General features: G+C 40.9%; 2 protein-coding genes across 3 annotated transcripts; both read left to right on the top strand.

Annotated features, from left to right (window-relative positions):
* Positions 1-63: 63 nt before the first annotated feature.
* On the top strand, positions 64-10,252 carry ppa1a (inorganic pyrophosphatase 1a). Its single transcript, XM_071394590.1, has 11 exons — positions 64-1,705; positions 2,043-2,107; positions 2,686-2,739; positions 2,987-3,106; positions 4,226-4,312; positions 4,736-4,862; positions 5,176-5,303; positions 8,605-8,690; positions 9,502-9,571; positions 9,684-9,723; positions 9,907-10,252. The coding sequence occupies exons 1-11, from the start codon at positions 1,456-1,458 to the stop codon at positions 9,927-9,929; spliced, it is 1,050 nt and encodes a 349-aa protein (XP_071250691.1). The 5' UTR covers positions 64-1,455; the 3' UTR covers positions 9,930-10,252.
* A 351-nt stretch (positions 10,253-10,603) lies between these two features.
* On the top strand, positions 10,604-17,631 carry sar1aa (secretion associated, Ras related GTPase 1Aa). Of its 2 annotated transcripts, none has more exons than XM_071394589.1 (7): positions 10,604-10,734; positions 11,161-11,233; positions 11,723-11,842; positions 11,950-12,015; positions 12,793-12,896; positions 13,134-13,265; positions 15,001-17,631. In XM_071394589.1, exons 2-7 carry the CDS (start codon positions 11,176-11,178, stop codon positions 15,115-15,117), a joined length of 597 nt encoding a protein of 198 aa, XP_071250690.1. In that variant the 5' UTR covers positions 10,604-10,734; positions 11,161-11,175; the 3' UTR covers positions 15,118-17,631. The 2 variants fall into 2 exon arrangements, with proteins under 2 accessions (XP_071250690.1, XP_071250689.1); XM_071394588.1 differs by having other exon boundaries at positions 10,611-10,739.
* The last annotated feature ends 1,199 nt before the right edge of the window (positions 17,632-18,830 follow it).

Raw genomic sequence — 18,830 nt, 5'->3', positions numbered from 1 at the left:
ACCCGTTGTGTGGAAATGTAAAACAAAAATATTACATTAAAGTGTGAGACATTCATAAGAGGGATAATCAAGGCCAAATTCAAGGTAAGGAGTTGAGACCAGATAGCCCACCAGATAGGTAGACAACTGCATAACAAATTATGTGCATGAAGACTAAGTTATTATCTGTTTTCAGAGCATGAATTCTAGGTTATCTGTTTTCAGAGCGTGAATACCAGGTTATTATCTGTTTTCAGAGCGTGAATACCAGGTTATTATCTGTTTTCAGAGCATGAATACCAGGCTATTATCTGTTTTCAGAGCATGAATACCAGGTTATTATCTGTTTTCAGAGCATGAATACCAGGTTATTATCTGTTTTCAGAGCATGAATACCAGGCTATTATCTGTTTTCAGAGCATAAATACCAGGTTATTATCTGTTTTCAGAGTATAAATACCAGGTTATTATCTGTTTTTAGAGCATGAAGACTAGGTTATTATCTGTTTTCGGAGCATGAATAGGTTATTATCTGTTTCCAGAGCATAAATACCAGGTTATTATCTGTTTTCAGAGCATGAATACCAGGTTATTATCTGTTTTCAGAGCATGAAGACTAGGTTATTATCTGTTTTCGGAGCATGAATAGGTTATTATCTGTTTTCAGAGCATAAATACCAGGTTATTATCTGTTTTCAGAGTATAAATACCAGGTTATTATCTGTTTTCAGAGCATAAATACCAGGTTATTATCTGTTTTCAGAGCATGAATAAGTGTATGATATTTATTTTATTTGCATTTACAGTCTGTAAGATTGCCCTAAAGCACCATAGGTCTCTGGTCAAAAGCAGCGCACTATAAATTGAATAGGGTGCCATTTGGGACTTACACAGGTGGTGAAAGGTCATGCCATGGACATAAGACTTAAGCATGGTCTTAATTGGTCGAACTCTAACCACCAGTCAGCTCCATCTGTTTGAGTTGGAATGAAGAGGTACTCGAAAAGCCCTGACATTTAGGCCAGCTAACGCTGTTATATTGTATGTCTACTACATTATGGAGGGAACTGGGCATCAAAACACTTACCAAGCAAGGACAGTAATGTATTGTATTTTGACTAGCCTCTGATCTAGGTGTCTTATACAGCAGTAGGGATCAGGGATTTACAAGGAAGCGGTAGGACTATACAGCAAAGAGATTAATTAGGTTAGGCTACCAAGGACCAATTATAGCTTTCTCAAAGTCTAAATTCACCCACGTACTGTGCTATATTTAACTGTGCAGGTATTGTAACATTGAAGGTAGTTCCTTGTTCATTGACTAACACAGAACCTTATAGACTTGCCCCCCCCCCCTTCTGTTGTCACACACACACACACACACACACACACACACACACACACACACACACACACACACACACACACACACACACACACACACACAGATCAAGCCTGACGTCACCAACCCCTGCCATGGCCTTAAGACGTGCACATGCCTCTTGCTCACACTCCCTCACGCTCCAATCTACGGGTCTTAACCTACTAGTTAACCTGCATGACGAGGAGATGGGCTTCCCATTGTCTACTCCTACAGGTAGTACAGGAAGTACGCCCACTAGCAGCAGTACCAAGGAGCAGACTGGACAAAATAAGGCAGTAGACATGAGCTTCACCATCGAGGAGAGGGGCAAGCCCAACACACTGGACTACAGGGTGTTTTTCAGTGAGTGACCAGCTCTTTCAATACATCACTGTATAGTTTGGTATATATATATATGGAGCTAACGACATTAGACTGTAGCTGCGTCTAGCTCGGTATGTAGTGAACTAGCTTAGTAGTGGTAGCTATACAGCTTGACATGTACACACTACAGTCTGGCTCTCATGCTACAATATAGGCATCTACAGTATGTCCGTATGTGAGTCGATGAGTTCCGTGTTGGCGTAAGTCCCCCACATTACTGTTCATTAATAATCAGGTCGTTTGAAGTTACTGGAATGTATTAGTACAGTAGTATGCTTCTGATATACTGTGCATTCATCACTGTCTCTCTACACAGGAAACACTGAGGGAAAATACGTCTCGCCATTCCATGACATACCAATTTATGCAGATGAAGCTCAGGTATGTGTATTGTTGTGTGTGTGTGTGTGTGTGTGTGTGTGTGTGTGTGTGTGTGTGTGTGTGTGTGTGTGTGTGTGTGTGTGTGTGTGTGTGTGTGTGTGTGTGTGTGTGTGTGTGTGTGTGTGTGTGTGTGTGATTAATCAACAATCATTATTTAATTGTGTTTTTCAATAGAAATTTGGCGATATCTGAAACATTGGTGTTAACCAAGACTATTTCCTCCAACAGAACACCTTCCATGATGTTGTTGAGTTAACTCTGACTATTTCCTCCAACAGAACATCTTCCATGATGTTGTTGAGTTAACTCTGACTATTTCCCCCAACAGAACATCTTCCATGATGTTGTTGAGTTAACTCTGACTATTTCCTCCAACAGAACACCTTCCATGATGTTGTTGAGTTAACTCTGACTATTTCCACCAACATAACATCTTCCATGATGTTGTTGAGTTAACTCTGACTATTTCCTCCAACAGAACACCTTCCATGATGTTGTTGAGTTAACTCTGACTATTTCCTCCAACAGAACATCTTCCATGATGTTGTTGAGTTAACTCTGACTATTTCCTCCAACAGAACATCTTCCATGCTGTTGTTGAGGTGCCCAGATGGACCAATGCAAAGATGGAGGTTTGTTTCAGTACTTGTCTTTGTAGTCGTATGATCCTTTGTTAGCTCAATGTATGAACCTTTGAAAGAAGCTCTGCTGAGACAGAAGTGAAGATCTCGTTCCACTCCACAAGAATTAGCAGTATGGTTTTATGCTTATTGTTTATTCAGTATTCTATTGCAAACACATAGTAAACAGGTACAAAGTCATCAGTCACTTAATATTTCCATTCGTTGTTTCATGTGAATGTTGTATTATTTCCCTCAGATTGCCACCAAAGACCCTCTAAATCCATTGAAACAAGACATCAAAAAAGGGAACCTTCGTTATGTGGCCAACGTGTTTCCACACAAAGGATACATCTGGAATTATGGAGCCATCCCTCAGGCACGTTAACCAGGGCTGTACTATCTCTCCCTAGAATAGAAACATTTCGGTTAAATGTATTGAAAGTTTATAAAATGACAGTATAAAAGAAAACACACATTTTCCCTTTCTAGCATGAGATTTGCCTATGAATGATTTCTGAAGCATCTTTAGGGGTTATGAATGATTTCTGAAGCTTCTATAGGGGTTATGAATGATTTCTGAACCATCTTTAGGGGTTATGAATGATTTCTGAACCATCTTTAGGGGTTATGAATGATTTCTGAACCATCTTTAGGGGTTATGAATGATTTCTGAAGCTTCTATAGGGGTTATGAATGATTTCTGAACCATCTTTAGGGGTTATGAATGATTTCTGAACCATCTTTAGGGGTTATGAATGATTTCTGAACCATCTTTAGGGGTTATGAATGATTTCTGAAGCATCTTTAGGGGTTATGAATGATTTCTGAACCATCTTTAGGGGTTATGAATGATTTCTGAAGCATCTATAGGATTTATGAATGATTTCTGAAGCATCTTTAGGATTTATGAATGATTTCTGAAGCATCTATAGGATTTATGAATGATTTCTGAAGCATCTTTAGGATTTATGAATGATTTCTGAAGCATCTATACGGGTTATGAATGATTTATGAAGCATCTATAGGATTTATGAATGATTTCTGAACCATCTTTAGGGTTTATGAATGATTTATGAAGCATCTATAGGATTTATGAATGATTTCTGTTGCATCTTTAGGGTTTATGAATGATTTATGAAGCATCTATAGGATTTATGAATGATTTCTGTTGCATCTTTAGGGTTTATGAATGATTTATGAAGCATCTTTAGGGTTTATGAATGATTTATGAAGCATCTATAGGATTTATGAATGATTTCTGTTGCATCTTTAGGGTTTATGAATGATTTCGGAAGCATCTATAGGATTTATGAATGATTTGTGAAGCATCTATAGGATTTATAAATGATTTCTGTTGCATCTTTAGGGTTTATGAATGATTTATGAAGCATCTATAGAATTTATGAATGTTCTGTAATGCCTTTATAAGTTGTTGTTTATTTCAAATAGAACCAAGTTATCAATCACTGTTCTCTCATCTTTATTTATATATCAGACATGGGAGGACCCAGGCCATAAAGACAGAGATACAGGATGCTGTGGTGACAATGACCCTATTGACATCTGTGACATAGGATACAAGGTACTGTACTACAACTGTATTGAACGGAGGAAACGTCCTGTTGTTATTCAGTGTGTTTTCTGCTTGTCAAAGGAACATGGTTGTGTGAATGTACTATCTTCATTCATAGTCTTCTAATTTAATGCTGTCAATCTCGTTCTCTTTCTCTCCCTCTCTCTCTCTCTCTCTCTCTCTCTCTCTCTCTCTCTCTCTCTCTCTCTCTCTCTCTCTCTCTCTCTCTCTCTCTCTCTCTCTCTCTCTCTCTCTCTCTCTCTCTCTCGCTCTCTCTCTCTCTCTCTCTCTCTCTCTCTCTCTCTCTCTCTCTCTCTCTCTCTCTCTCTCTCTCTCTCTCTCTCTGTCTCTCTCTCTCTCTCTCTGCCTCTTTCTCTCTCTCTCTCTCTCTCTTTCTCTCCCTTCTTCTTCTTCTCTTGTTGTGGTTTTGAGGTGTGCTCTCGTGGAGAGGTGATTAAAGTCAAGGTACTGGGCACTCTGGCTCTGATCGACGAAGGAGAAACAGACTGGAAAGTCATCGTCATCAACATGGAGGATCCCGAGGCCAACAACTTTAACAGTATGAGGACATCTAATACATATTCAGAATATATGGGTTTTTAAGAGGCCTTTCAATAGACTAGCATCCTGTCCAGAATGATGTACTCATACATCAAGCTGCCTCACGCTACAGAAAGAGGAGCAGGTGTCAGTATGTAGTGAGTTGATGGGCCATTCTGGCTTGGACATGGTTACTTACTTTCTTTCAGAGACCTTAAGACGCTGATGGAATGTCTGTCTGATATCTGATCAACAGTTACACAGTAGTGGGTGTTTAAATGTGTTTGTGGCTAACCATGGAATTACACATCTTCTTCTTGTGATCAATGCAGATATTGATGACGTAAGAAGACTCAAGCCTGGGTATCTGGAAGCTACATTTGAGTGGTTCAAAAAATATAAAGTTCCTGATGGAAAACCTGAGAACCAGTTTGCATTTAACGGGGAGTTCAAGGACAGGGTAAAAATACAGTTTTCACCTGTTTGTACTGCACAGAAAACCTACAAGAGCAAAGCCCAATAACAAGACATTGATATTGATGTCAGTTACTATTTGATTCTCCCTCTAAATCAGGGATGTCAAACATATGGCCCGCAGGCCGAATGGGGTCCAATCCGGCTCGCGAGGGGGTCCAATCCGGTCCGCGAGGGGGTCCAATCCAGCCCACGAGGTGGTATGAGTAAAAGAAACATGTGTAGGAAAACAAACCCAATATACTTTAAAATGACTCAAACCAAATAGAAACGGTGTAGTAGTGATACAGTCATAGAGTTTCCTGTGTCCAGCTGATAATAATCACCCAAATGAAAACTAGACAGTCAGGAAGCATAGAAAATTCCTCACACTGTGGTTAGAGGAACATTTTTGGCTAATTTTGACGGCGTGGAAATATAAACGATTTTCAGTGCGGCCCTCCGGACGAAAAACAATGCTTTGACATCCCTGCTCTAAATCACTCATAGGACAGGCTATTTATCCACTCAATCACACACAGTAGAATAGAACAGTGTATTACAGTGTAAGTACACATTGTTACTCTTTTTTATTGAAATGTGGAACATACCAAGGGTGGAACACGATTCCTATAGTGCTTTACTTTTGATAAGCCCTGGTCAAAAGAAGTGCACTATAAAGGGACTAGGGTGCCATTTGAGACACAACATACTTTCTGCTCAGTACAGAGAGTAGTACAGTCATGGCCAAAAGTTTTGAGAATGACACAAATATGAATTTTCACAAAGTCTGCTGCCTCAGTTTGTATGATGGCAATTTGCATATACTCCAGAATGTTATAAAAAGTGATCAGATGAATTGCAATTAATTGCAAAGTCCCTCTTTGCCATGCAAATGAACTGAATCCCCCAAAAACATTTCCACTGCATTTCAGCCCTGCCACAAAAGGACCAGCTGACATCATGTCAGTGATTCTCTCATTAACACAGGTGTGAGTGTTGAGGACAAGGCTGGAGAACACTCTGTCATGCTGATTGAGTTCGAATAACAGACTGGAAGCTTCAAATGGAGGGTGGTGCTTGGAATCATTGTTCTTCCTCGGTCAACCATGGTTACCTGCAAGGTAACGTGCCGTCATCATTGCTTTGCACAAAAAGGGCTTCACAGGCAAGGATATTGCTGCCAGTAAAATTGCACCTAAATCAACCATTTATCGGATCATCAAGAACAAGGAGAGCGATTCAATTGTTGTGAAGAAGGCTTCAGGGCGCCCAAGAAAGTCCAGCAAGCGCCAGGACCGTCTCCTAAAGTTGATTCAGCTGTGGGATCGGGGCACCACCAGTACAGAGCTTGCTCAGGAATGGCAGCAGGCAGGTGTGAGTGCATCTGGACGCACAGTGAGGCGAAGACTTTTGGAGGATGGCCTGGTGTCAAGAAGGGCAGCAAAGAAGTCACTTCTCTCCAGGAAAAACATCAGGGACAGACTGATATTCTGCAAAAGGTACAGGGATTGGACTGCTGAGGACTGGGATAAAGTCATTTTCTCTGATGTATCCCCTTTCCGATTGTTTGGGGCATCCAGAGAAAAGCTTGTCCGGAGAAGACAAGGTGAGCGCTACCATCAGTCCTGTGTCATGCCAACAGTAAAGCATCCTGAGACCATTCATGTGTGGGGTTGCTTCTCAGCCAAGGGAATGGGCTCACTCACAATTTTGTGAGAACACAGCCATGAATAAAGAATGGTAACAACACATCCTCAGAGAGCAACTTCTCCCAACCATCCAGGAACAGTTTGGTGACGAACAATGCCTTTTCCAGCATGATGGAGCACCTTGCCATAAGGCAAAAGTGATAACTTTCTTCAACCTCAGGAGGCTGAAGAAATTCGGCTTGTCACCAAAAGCACTCACAAACTTCTACAGATGCACAATCGAGAGCATCCTGTCGGGCTGTATCACCGCCTGGTACGGCAACTGCTCCGCCCACAACCGTAAGGCTCTCCAGAGGGTAGTGAGGTCTGCAGAACGCATCACCAGGGGCAAACTACCTGCCCTCCAGGACACCTACACCACCCGATGTCACAGGAAGGCCATAAAGATCATCAAGGACAACAACCACCCAAGCCACTGCCTGTTCACCCCGCTATCATCCAGAAGGCGAGGTCAGTACAGGTGCATCAAAGCAGGGACCGAGAGACTGAAAAACAGCTTCTATCTCAAGGCCATCAGACTGTTAAACAGCCACCACTAACATTTAGCGGCCGCTGCCAACATACTGACTCAACTCCAGCCACTTTAAAAATGGGAATTGATGGAAATTATGTAAAAATGTACCACTAGCCACTTTAAGCAATGCCACTTAATACAATGTTTACATACCCTACATTACCCATCTCATATGTATATATACTGTACTCTATATCATCTACTGCATCTTGCCATCTTTATGCAATACATGTACCACTAGCCACTTTAAACTATGCCACTTAATACAATGTTTACATACCCTACAGTACTCATCTCATATGTATATACCGTACTCTATACCATCTACTGCATCTGCCATGCCGTTCTGTACCACCACTCATCCATATATCTTTATGTACATATTCTTTATCCCTTTACACTTGTGTGTGTGTGTAAGGTAGTAGTGTGGAATTGTTAGGTTAGATTACTGTTGGTTATTACTGCATTGTCGGAACTAGAAGCACAAGCATTTCGCTACACTCGCATTAACATCTGCTAACCATGTGTATGTGACTAATAAAATTTGATTTGATTTTATTTGATTTGATAACTAAGTGGCTCGGGGAACAAAACATCAATATTTTGGGTCCATGGCCAGGAAACTCCCCAGACCGTAATCCCATTGAGAACTTGTGGTCAATCCTCAAGAGGCGGGTGGACAAACAAAACCCCACAAATTCTGACAAACTCCAAGCATTGATTATGCAAGAATGGGCTGCCATCAGTCAGGATGTGGCCCAGAAGTAAATTGACAGCATGCCAGGGCGGATTGCAGAGGTCTTGAAAAAGAAGGGTCAACACTGCAAATATTGACTCTTTGCATCAACTTCATGTAATTGTCAATAAAAGCCTTTGACACTTATGAAATGCTTGTAATTATACTTCAGTATTCCATAGTAACATCTGACAAAAATATCTAAAGACACTGAAGCAGCAAACTTTGTGAAAATTTATATTTGTGTCATTCTCAACACTTTTGGCCACGACTGTATAGTGGAGGTGTATGCAGTTTTCTATTTTCTTCAGCATGCACGGAATCATTTGACATTCTTTTTTTCCAGGACTTTGCTCTGAAGACAGTCAAGGAAACTCATGAGTTTTGGAAGGCGCTGCTCTCCAAAAAGACCAATGCTGGAGAACTGAACTGGTGAGACTGAGATATAGATTTACAGTCTCTGTGTCATATGGCCATCTGTTCAATAGGCTGTCAGTGATGCGGATGCATTGCTACAAAGACAAGTAAAAAGAAACAACGATAAAGCAATATAAGACGTTTTAGTTCAGTCAATGACTTGTTTTTACTAAAATAGTTTTATTTGTGTTTTTACAGAGGCATCCTTTTCTTCTCAACTTAAACAGTTGTATTTGTGTTTTTACAGTCTTCTCAACTTAAACAGTTGTATTTGTGTTTTTACAGTCTTCTCAACTAAAACAGTTATATCTGTGTTTTTACAGAGTCTTCTCAACTAAAACAGTTGTATTTGTGTTTTTACAGTCTTCTCAACTAAAACAGTTGTATTTGTGTTTTTACAGTTTTCTCAACTAAAACAGTTATATCTGTGTTTTTACAGAGTCTTCTCAACTTAAACAGTTGTATTTGTGTTTTTACAGTTTTCTCAACTAAAACAGTTATATCTGTGTTTTTACAGAGTCTTCTCAACTAAAACAGTTATATTTGTGTTTTTACAGAAGCATCCTTATCTTCCCAACTAAAACAGTTATATTTTTGTTTTTACAGAGGCATCCCTTTCTTCTCAACTAAAACAGTTGTATTTGTGTTTTTACAGAGGCATCCCTTTCTTCTCAACTAAAACAGTTATATTTGTGTTTTTACAGAGGCATCCCTTTCTTCTCAACTAAAACAGTTGTATTTGTGTTTTTACAGAGGCATCCCTTTCTTCTCAACTAAAACAGTTGTGTTTTTCTCCCATCTTCTGTTTCTGGGAACACTGATCCAGTACCAACACCTGTGTCACAGACAGTCCATTCTGCTGTTCCACTACTGATGCTAAGGCTGTTGTTGATGCCGTGAGTTCCTATCACTTATCATACTATTTGGATTATCATGCTAAAACAGCTTAGCTGTAATATTAATGTGTGCTTGATAAATAATATGGATACTAATGATATTGTCTTGTAGGCATGTGCTTTTGGCCCTGAAGACCCAATTCCAAGTACAGGTGTGTATTTCTGTTGTTAGTTAATTCCATTGGTATGTGCTTTGACGTGAAATTAATCTTATTTAAATTCAATACACCTGTGATTTATTTACAAAATATCTCTATACGCTATCTATATATCTATATATTCAACTTTGTTGGATTTCACACTTACAATGGAACATTTTCTACTTCTTTTCTCAGTTGACAAATGGTTCTATGTCTAAGTGAACTGACCCAGAAAGAAGAGCCTTCAGATTGGACCAAAATGCTTTCTCACCCGAACAGAAGAATATACTTGAAAATGACAGAAAACGTGTGTAGTATAATTACAGTTTCCCATTTTTAGTATAAATTGTGATTGATGCTTGTCCTCTTAACATGACAAGTACTCAACCAAGTAAGTCTGCTCTTTATGTTTATTATATTTCTCAAATGTGTAACAATATGACCTTTATAGTCCATCTAAACCTCGGCACTTGCATCATGTTGTTTGATACTGAAATCGGAAAATTGTCATAAATCTTCCAAAATAAATACCATCACCACATCCCACGCCTCCTGTTCTGAACACGGTCTTTACTAGTATCTAGTGGTCCTGTATCACAACAAACCTTATAGCAGACAGAAGAAAAGCTGTTTAAACAGGTGTGTTGAATGTGAAGAATTAAAATGTTTTCCCTGAAGTTGGCTCTTACCGGAAATCACAGCATGAAAAGAACTGCTGAAGAATCACTCATCCAACACTCCTCCACTACCAAGAGGAAAAAATGGGAGCTACTAGATGCAATGTCTAAATATAATGCCTATGATATAATGCAGAGGATTTGAGGTATTTTAATGGAAAGGTAGGTGAAAGGTGAACGCCATAAGCCTCTTACAATATGCTCCCGTACAGCAGGCGGCACTAGTGCGCCACTAGGGTGGTTAGGTAGTTCCCGAAGTCACGTCGAAGAACAATACAATCAGCTGTTCGTTTATCGAATCCACAAAAAAAAATCTAACCAAAGCTGTCATTGTCGACAGGGAGAGGTAAGGTAAGCTTTGGCAGCTTTATTAAAAATATTCAGTCATTTATATAGTTACATAACGTTACTTGTGTTCCGTCATACATTTACTTCGAAAGGGAAAGCTGTCTGTCTGTCTTAGAGTCCTTAGTCCACATGAGGCCAGGATTTTAGCTAAGCTGATAGCCACGTAGCCGAGCTAGCAAGCTAAGTTAGCGATCAGCTGGTGCTAACTAGCATGCTAGGATAAGAAAATACTTGTATTGTTGTTTATAAACCTAAAGCTGGCTAGCAGCAGTAGCAAGTGCATTTGTGTAAAGAGAGCCTGTAGTTATCAATATAGTCATGATGCAATGTCAAAATACTGCTGATCCAGTGAGACAAGTTGATCCCATTTTGACAAGTTGTCAGTGTGCTAGCTAGCTAACTTCACGATTGTCTTCTTTCATAGGCAAAGACCAGTGAAATGTCATTCCTCTTTGATTGGATCTACAGAGGCTTTAGTGGTGTGCTACAGTTTTTAGGTAATCTCTGATTTCACGTCAATGACTTCATATGTATTATCAGCAGGGTGGGTCTAATTTGTGGAACGTTCCACCTAGAATCTGTTCAAAAAAACGTCGCAAATAAGACGGATGCCAACTAACAACGCATACAAAGTAGCATGATCAATTCACCTAGCTAACTAGCTGCCAAATAGGCATCAACTCACCACGTAGCTTATTCGTAATGTTTGTCCATAGGCTACCAGAGTGAGGACAGACATTTTTCAGAATAAACGTGGTGAGTGAAAAACTTAACAAAAACGTGTCTTATTCTGCCGCTATACAACTTTGTATGCGTTGCTTGTTGGCATCCTTGTTATTTAATACGTTTTTGGAACAGATTCCTGTTGGAACGTTCCGAAAATGAAACCCAACCCTTATCAGTATAATACTGCATGTCACAATGAGTGGTGTGTGTGTGTGTTTACAACTCAAAAGTTTAATTAACTTGTCAATGTACTTTCCCAGGGTTGTACAAAAAATCTGGAAAGTTGGTTTTCCTAGGGTTGGATAATGCTGGTAAAACAACCCTTCTGCATATGCTGAAAGATGACAGACTTGGACAGCATGTGCCCACGTTGCATCCAAGTAAGCAGCATCATTTCGAAGTACATTATTGTGTTGTTTTAAGTCCAATAACGGCAGTGAACACAAAGTCAGTGATTTTTTTAAATGTGTTTTGTTTCTCCCTGAAGCATCGGAAGAGTTGACGATAGCTGGAATGACATTCACCACGTTTGATCTGGGCGGTCACGTACAAGGTAAGACTTAGCCCTAACTAAGTTGGACACTGCATCTTTCAAGGGTTTGGTCAGCATCTTGACACGTTACACCATGTCTTTCTAGGGTTTGGTCAGCATCTTAGTGTAACCGATGTGAAATGGCTAGCTAGTTAGCGGGATGCGCGCTAATAGCGTTTCAATCGGTGACGTCACTCGCTCTGAGACCTTGAAGTAGTTGTTCCCCTTGCTCTGCAAGGGCCACGGTTTTTGTGGAGCGATGGGTAGCGATGCTTCGAGGGTGGCTGTTGTCGATGTGTGCAGAGGGTCCCTGGTTCGGGGCGAGGATAGGGACGGAAGCTATACTGTTACATTGACACATTACATCATGTCTTTCTAGGGTTTGGTCAGCGTCTTGACACATTACATTGTCTTCCTAGGGTTTGGTCAGCACCTTGACACATTACATTGTCTTTCTAGGGTTTGGTCAGCATCTTGACACATTACATTGTCTTTCTAGGGTTTGGTCAGCATCTTGACACATTACATTGTCTTCCTAGGGTTTGGTCAGCATCTTGACACATTACATTGTCTTCCTAGGGTTTGGTCAGCATCTTGACACATTACATTGTCTTCCTAGGGTTTGGTCAGCATCTTGACACATTACATTGTCTTCCTAGGGTTTGGTCAGCATCTTGACACATTACATTGTCTTCCTAGGGTTTGGTCAGCATCTTGACACATTACATTGTCTTCCTAGGGTTTGGTCAGCGTCTTGACACATTACATCATGTGCTACATCTTCTGTCTCTTTCACAGCTAGAAGAGTTTGGAAGAACTACCTGCCGGCTATCAATGGAGTTGTCTTTCTGGTTGACTGTGCTGACCATGACCGCCTTACAGAATCTAAGATCGAACTTGATGTAAGTCACTTCCACTGCACACAATGGGCCTAATTTATCAACATTTGTTATGAAAAATGCATACACAAAACCTACACGATGATGCAGCCCAGTTGAGGCAGCCCAGTTGAGGCAGCCATCACTGCAGGTTAGTCCAGGACACACACAAACAACAAACATTCTCACTGTCCCATCGGTCTCATTGCTGAACCTCTTTCCTCTCTCTGTGTGTGTGTGTGTGTGTGTGTGTGTGTTCAGGCTCTGTTAGCAGATGAGACCATCCTCTCTGTGCCTGTGCTAGTCCTGGGTAACAAGATAGACCGTCCTGAAGCCATCAGTGAGGGGGGACTGAGAGAGGCGTTCGTTCTCGATGGTCAATGCACTGGAAAGGTAAGCATAGAGATAGATATAGCCTATGGAATTTGTATCAATGGGCAGCATTATAAAAAAATGTTTAAGTCCATTTCAGATGAGTGTGTAACACAACTAACGTGTGTGTGTGTGTCTGAATGATGTGTGTGTGTGTGTCTGAATGATGTGTGTGTATGTCTGAATGATGTGTGTGTCTGAATGATGTGTGTGTGTGTCTGAATGATGTGTGTCTGAATGATGTGTGTGTGTGTCTGAATGATGTGTGTCTGAATGATGTGTGTCTGTGTGTGTGTCTGAATGATGTGTGGTACAGTATTCATGTTCTTTAGATATGCTGTAGAAAATGTTAGTGGTACTCCAGTCTATTTTCACCTAATTTCTCACCTGATTTACTTAACAAAAGCCACATCTCAATAGGTGGTCCAGATACAGTGCCATTTGGAAGGTATTCAGACCCCTCAACTTTTTCCACACTTTGTTTTACATTACAGCCTTTCCTCATCGAGCTACACACAATACCACATAATGACAAAAGCAAAAACAGGTTTTTTAAACCCGAAAATATAACATTTACATAAGTATTCAGACCCTTTACCCAGTACTTTGTTGAAGCACTTTTGGCAGCGATTACAGCCTCGAGTCTTCTTGGGTATGACGCTACAAGCTTGGCACACCTGTATTTGGGGAGTTACTCCCATTGTTCTCTGCAGATCCTCTCAAGTTCTGTCAGGTTGGATGGGGAGCGTCGCTGCACAGCTATTTTCGGGTCTCTCCAGAGATGTTCGATCGGGTTCAAGTCCGGGCTCTGGCTAGGCCAGTCAAGGACATTCAGAGACTTGTCCCGAAGCCACTCCTGCGTTGTCTTGGCTGTGTGCTTAGGGTCATTGTCCTGTTGGAAGGTGAACCTTCAACCCAGTCTGAGGTCCTGAGCAGGTTTTAATCAAGGATCTCTCTACTTTGCTACGTTCATCTTTCCCTCGATCCTGACTAGTCTCCCAGTCCCTGACCAAGGCCCTTCTCCCCCAATTGCTCAGTTTTGCCGGGCGGCCAGCTCTAGGAAGAGTCTTGGTGGTTTCAAACTTCTTCCACTTAAGAATGATGGTTGTCACTGTGTTCTTGGGGACCTTCAATGCTGCAGACATTTGTTGGTACCCTTCCCCAGATCTGTGCCTCTACACAATCCTGTCTCGTAGCTTTACGGACAATTCCTTTGACCTCATGGCTTGGTTTTTGACTGACTTGCACTGCCAACTGTGGGACCTTATATAGACAGGTGTGTGCCTTTCCAAATCATGTCAAATCAATTGAATTTATCACAGGTGGACTCCAATCAAGTTGTAGAAACATCTAAAGAATGATCAATGGAAACAGGATGCACCTGAGCTCAATTTCGAGTCTCATAACAAAGGGTCTGAATACTTATGTAAATAAGTTAATTCATTATTTTTAATTTCTTTTATATAAATTTGCAAAAATGTTTTAACCTGTTTTTGCTTTATTATGCAGTGTTGTGTGTAGGTTGATGAGGAAAACAAATAATTGAATACATTTTAGAATAAGGCTGTAACCTGACAATGTGGAAAAAGTCAAGGGGTCTGAATACTTTCTGAATGCTCTGTATGACATGGCACACGTGGGTAAAACATTCTTATTCATTTTTTTAACCTTAAGTGTGTGTACATTACTATATTTATACTTGGGATAATGTTTCTGGAGTGGTCTTTAACAGCTTGGTCCTGTTGTTCTTCTCCAGGGTAACGTGTCGTTGAAGGATCTGCAGGCACGACCTCTGGAGGTTTTCATGTGCAGTGTCCTGAAGAAGCAGGGCTATGGAGATGGCTTCAGGTGGCTGGCGCAATACATCGACTGACAACTAGGCAGCGGTTCTTTTACTAAACGGACTCCATCTTTCTGGGGGGGGAATGAAGAAGATAAGCTATCAAATGAAATGGGCATTATCGTCAAACCCCCCCTCCATGTGGAAAGATGTGAAGCTCCAATAATCCGCTTTCTGATTGAGTACATCTGTCAATTTCATCATTAATCGGTCGGTTTTAAAGGTTTCTATCTATGCAAACTTTTAAAAGTGGTTCATGGTCACAAGATTCAAGATGGGCTTGCGTGTAATACTATGTCCATTAATTATAACGTCAACCCGTTCTCTGGCATGTAATTAGAGTATCCCGATTCTATCCCAACAGATTTGATCATATCTGCAATTCAAGCTACAATACAGGGCAGATGATGTGTAACCATGTATAACCTTTATAAGGTATACTGTGAACTTTTAAAATTATTTCTGAAAAAATGATGGACCAAGTAGTTTTTAAATGAAATAGATTATAAGTGATAAGGGTATTTATGTGAATGGTGGCGGTACAATGCTTGTTGCGTGTACATAGCAGTCCTACCTAGAATAAGATGTTCTGATCACTAAGAGGACATGAAAGAGAATAGACTGAGCAGGATTATTCCAACAGAACGAGTTCCAATTCACAGACTAGAACGGTGTCAAATGTTTTCTACAGTTTAGGGGCCGAGTCCATTTCACCTGGTTCTGTTTCTATACATGGCGTGTATCCCAAATGGCAGCATATTGACTATATAGTGCACTACTTCAGAGAACCCATACTTTCTATGCCCCCCCCCCCCTGGTGAAAAGTAGTGCACTAAATAGGGAATAGGGTGCCAACCCTGGTCAAAAGTAGTGCACTAAATAGGGAATAGGGTTGACATTTGGTACGTATCCAGGGGGTTTGAGATCAATTGTAATTGTCCATGCAGCTATTGCCTTCAATGCACTCAGCCAAAGACGTATGCAAACTATTTTGCAAGTGACTTTGGGATGTTTACATATAATAGACCTGGGGGGAGGGGTTATAGTGGTGATGTAATGTTCGTCCTACTACAGTTTAATGAATGAATGGCTATAGTGCCATGATATGCAGGTACATTGTAACAGGCCAGAACAAGAGACCGCCATTGCCATCATTCCATGGTATGCAGCAATAAAGCGGAATGACCATCAGTGGCCACTGCAATGCTAATCTTAACAAAAAGGCTATGCTACTCTACTGACACAGCTCTGGCAGAGGTTTCGTTAAAAAAATATAAATTATTGGTCCCTATTCAATCAGGTTTAGTTTAAAAATCCATATATTGGGTCCTTTTCAATCAAGTCTGGTTTAAAAATAGATGTATTTGGGCCCTATTCGATCAAGGCTGGTTTAAACAAAATCCTCTTGCATGCTTGGAGTGACGTACTACTCAAGGAAACACCAGATAGTCTGGGCACCAGCTTGAATAGGGCTCTTGGTCCTTGCCCTGTCCTGGTTGCAGACCTGGGTCATGTTCATTAGGCACCAAACGGATGAAAATGGACTGAAACGGCACTTGGACAATGGAAACACTCATTTTCGTTTTCAGTTGCAATTAAAAAATATAAAAACGTTTTCCTTTGCGGACCCTAAAATGATCACGTCCCAGATATTTCTAGGCCTACTAGTAAATCTTCTTTGTCATTCTAAGCCTCTGTCATTTGCAACATTTCTTATTATCTTGATGTCAATTTAATTTTAATCTGAAATGGCCATCACTGACATATTTTAGTTGATTATTTATTATCAGAATGGGAACTAATGGGAACCGGTACTTCCAGCCATGTAGGCTAATACTGCCTTATAGTTTAAATAGAGGGGAATGTTTCGGCAGTCTGATTCAGCCTTTTGATGATCTAATTGTCACATTTCCTGTCTGCTGTGTAGGTCATTTTATTGAAATGATTTCTAATGTCCATGATGTGAAGTATTGGCTGTGTGATTCAGACAAATGTATGGTTGAAATGCTGCAGGTACTTCTTGACTATCAGTCCGATGATATGAGAGTACATCTGGAGCTCTGAGTCTCTGGGAATAACAGCCTTTATATCAGCCAGCGTTGGGCTCAGTTCCATTTCAATTCAGGAACTAAACTCATATTCACATTTTATTCTCAAAGCTTTTTAATGAGGAAAAATTGGAATTGGAATATCAGTTTCCTACCTGAATTGAAATGGAACTGACCCCCAACGCTGTATATCAGTATTTAACTATTGAGTACCGTTAACGTTTCTGTATTCATTGTAAATAATGTAAAATGGAGATGGTTTCTTTCTTTGTACAATTCATTATCCTGGAGCTGACAACACGCAGGCTGTATCCCAAATAGCACCCTATTCCCTACATAGTGCACTGCTTTTGACCAAAGCCCTATTGACTCTGGTCCAATGTAGTGCACTATAAAGTATAGGATGCCATTTGGCACATAGACATTATTACTGGATGTACTTATGATAACTCAGATCATTTTAATGTGAGAAATTCCATAAATATTTTTAACAATCAAACCTCACTTGTCATGTTTTGTTGAAAAGGCTGTAGATAAAATTGCAAATGCTACAAATCCACACTTCTAATCTACATGTGATAATAAAGTATGTTTGAGATGAGCAGTATTTGCAAATACTGTATAAATACGCCATTAACTCAAAATATAATCTTCGGTGCAGGGCTGTTATCATGCAACTTCCAAAGAGGGCAACATAGCATATCTCTACCCTCTCCTTTAGGTTTTATATCAGAGTATTGTTGGTGATGTAGCTCAGTCTCCTTTTAGGTTTATATCAGAGTATTGTTGGTGATGTAGCTCAGTCTCCTTTTAGGTTTATATCAGAGTATTGTTGGTGATGTAGCTCAGTCTCCTTTTAGGTTTATATCAGAGTATTGTTGGTGATGTAGCTCAGTCTCCTTTTAGGTTTATATCAGAGTATTGTTGGTGATGTAGCTCAGTCTCCTTTTAGGTTTATATCAGAGTATTGTTGGTGATGTAGCTCAGTCTCCTTTTAGGTTTATATCAGAGTATTGTTGGTGATGTAGCTCGGTCTCCTTTTAGGTTTATATCAGAGTATTGTTGGTGATGTAGCTCAGTCTCCTTTAGGTTTATATCAGAGTAAATTTCCCAGAGGGGAGAAATCATGTGTTAAAGGGTGCAGCTACAGTTTATTTGGCTATCACCTGTGTCTTCAGCACCCAGATACTTTTCTGTTGAGACCACTGAGCTAGGGTCGAGACCACTGAGCTAGGGTCGAGACCACTGAGCTAGGGTCTGGACCACTGAGCTAGGGTCGGGACCACTGAGCTAGGGTCGGGACCACTGAGCTAGGGTCGGGACCACTGAGCTAGGGTCTGGACCACTGAGCTAGGGTCGGGACCACTGAGCTAGGGTCGGGACCACTGAGCTATGGTCGAGACCACTGAGCTGGGGTCGAGACACATGACCTATGGTCTGGACCACTGAGCTAGGGTCGTGACCCATGACCGGGACCACTGAGCTATGGTCGGGACCACTGAGCTAGGGTCGGGACCACTGAGCTAGGGTCGAGACCACTGAGCTAGGGTCGGGACCACTGAGCTATGGTCGGGACCACTGAGCTGGGGTCGAGTCACATGACCTATGGTCTGGACCACTGAGCTAGGGTCGTGACCCATGACCTATGGCCGGGACCACTGAGCTAGGGTCTGGACCACTGAGCTAGGGTCGGGACCA

Source organism: Salvelinus alpinus, chromosome 3 (assembly GCF_045679555.1).
Source record: "Salvelinus alpinus chromosome 3, SLU_Salpinus.1, whole genome shotgun sequence".
NCBI classification, from domain to species: domain Eukaryota; kingdom Metazoa; phylum Chordata; class Actinopteri; order Salmoniformes; family Salmonidae; genus Salvelinus; species Salvelinus alpinus.
Note: the sequence above shows the minus strand (reverse complement) of the source record. Positions and strands in the feature narration are given on the sequence as shown.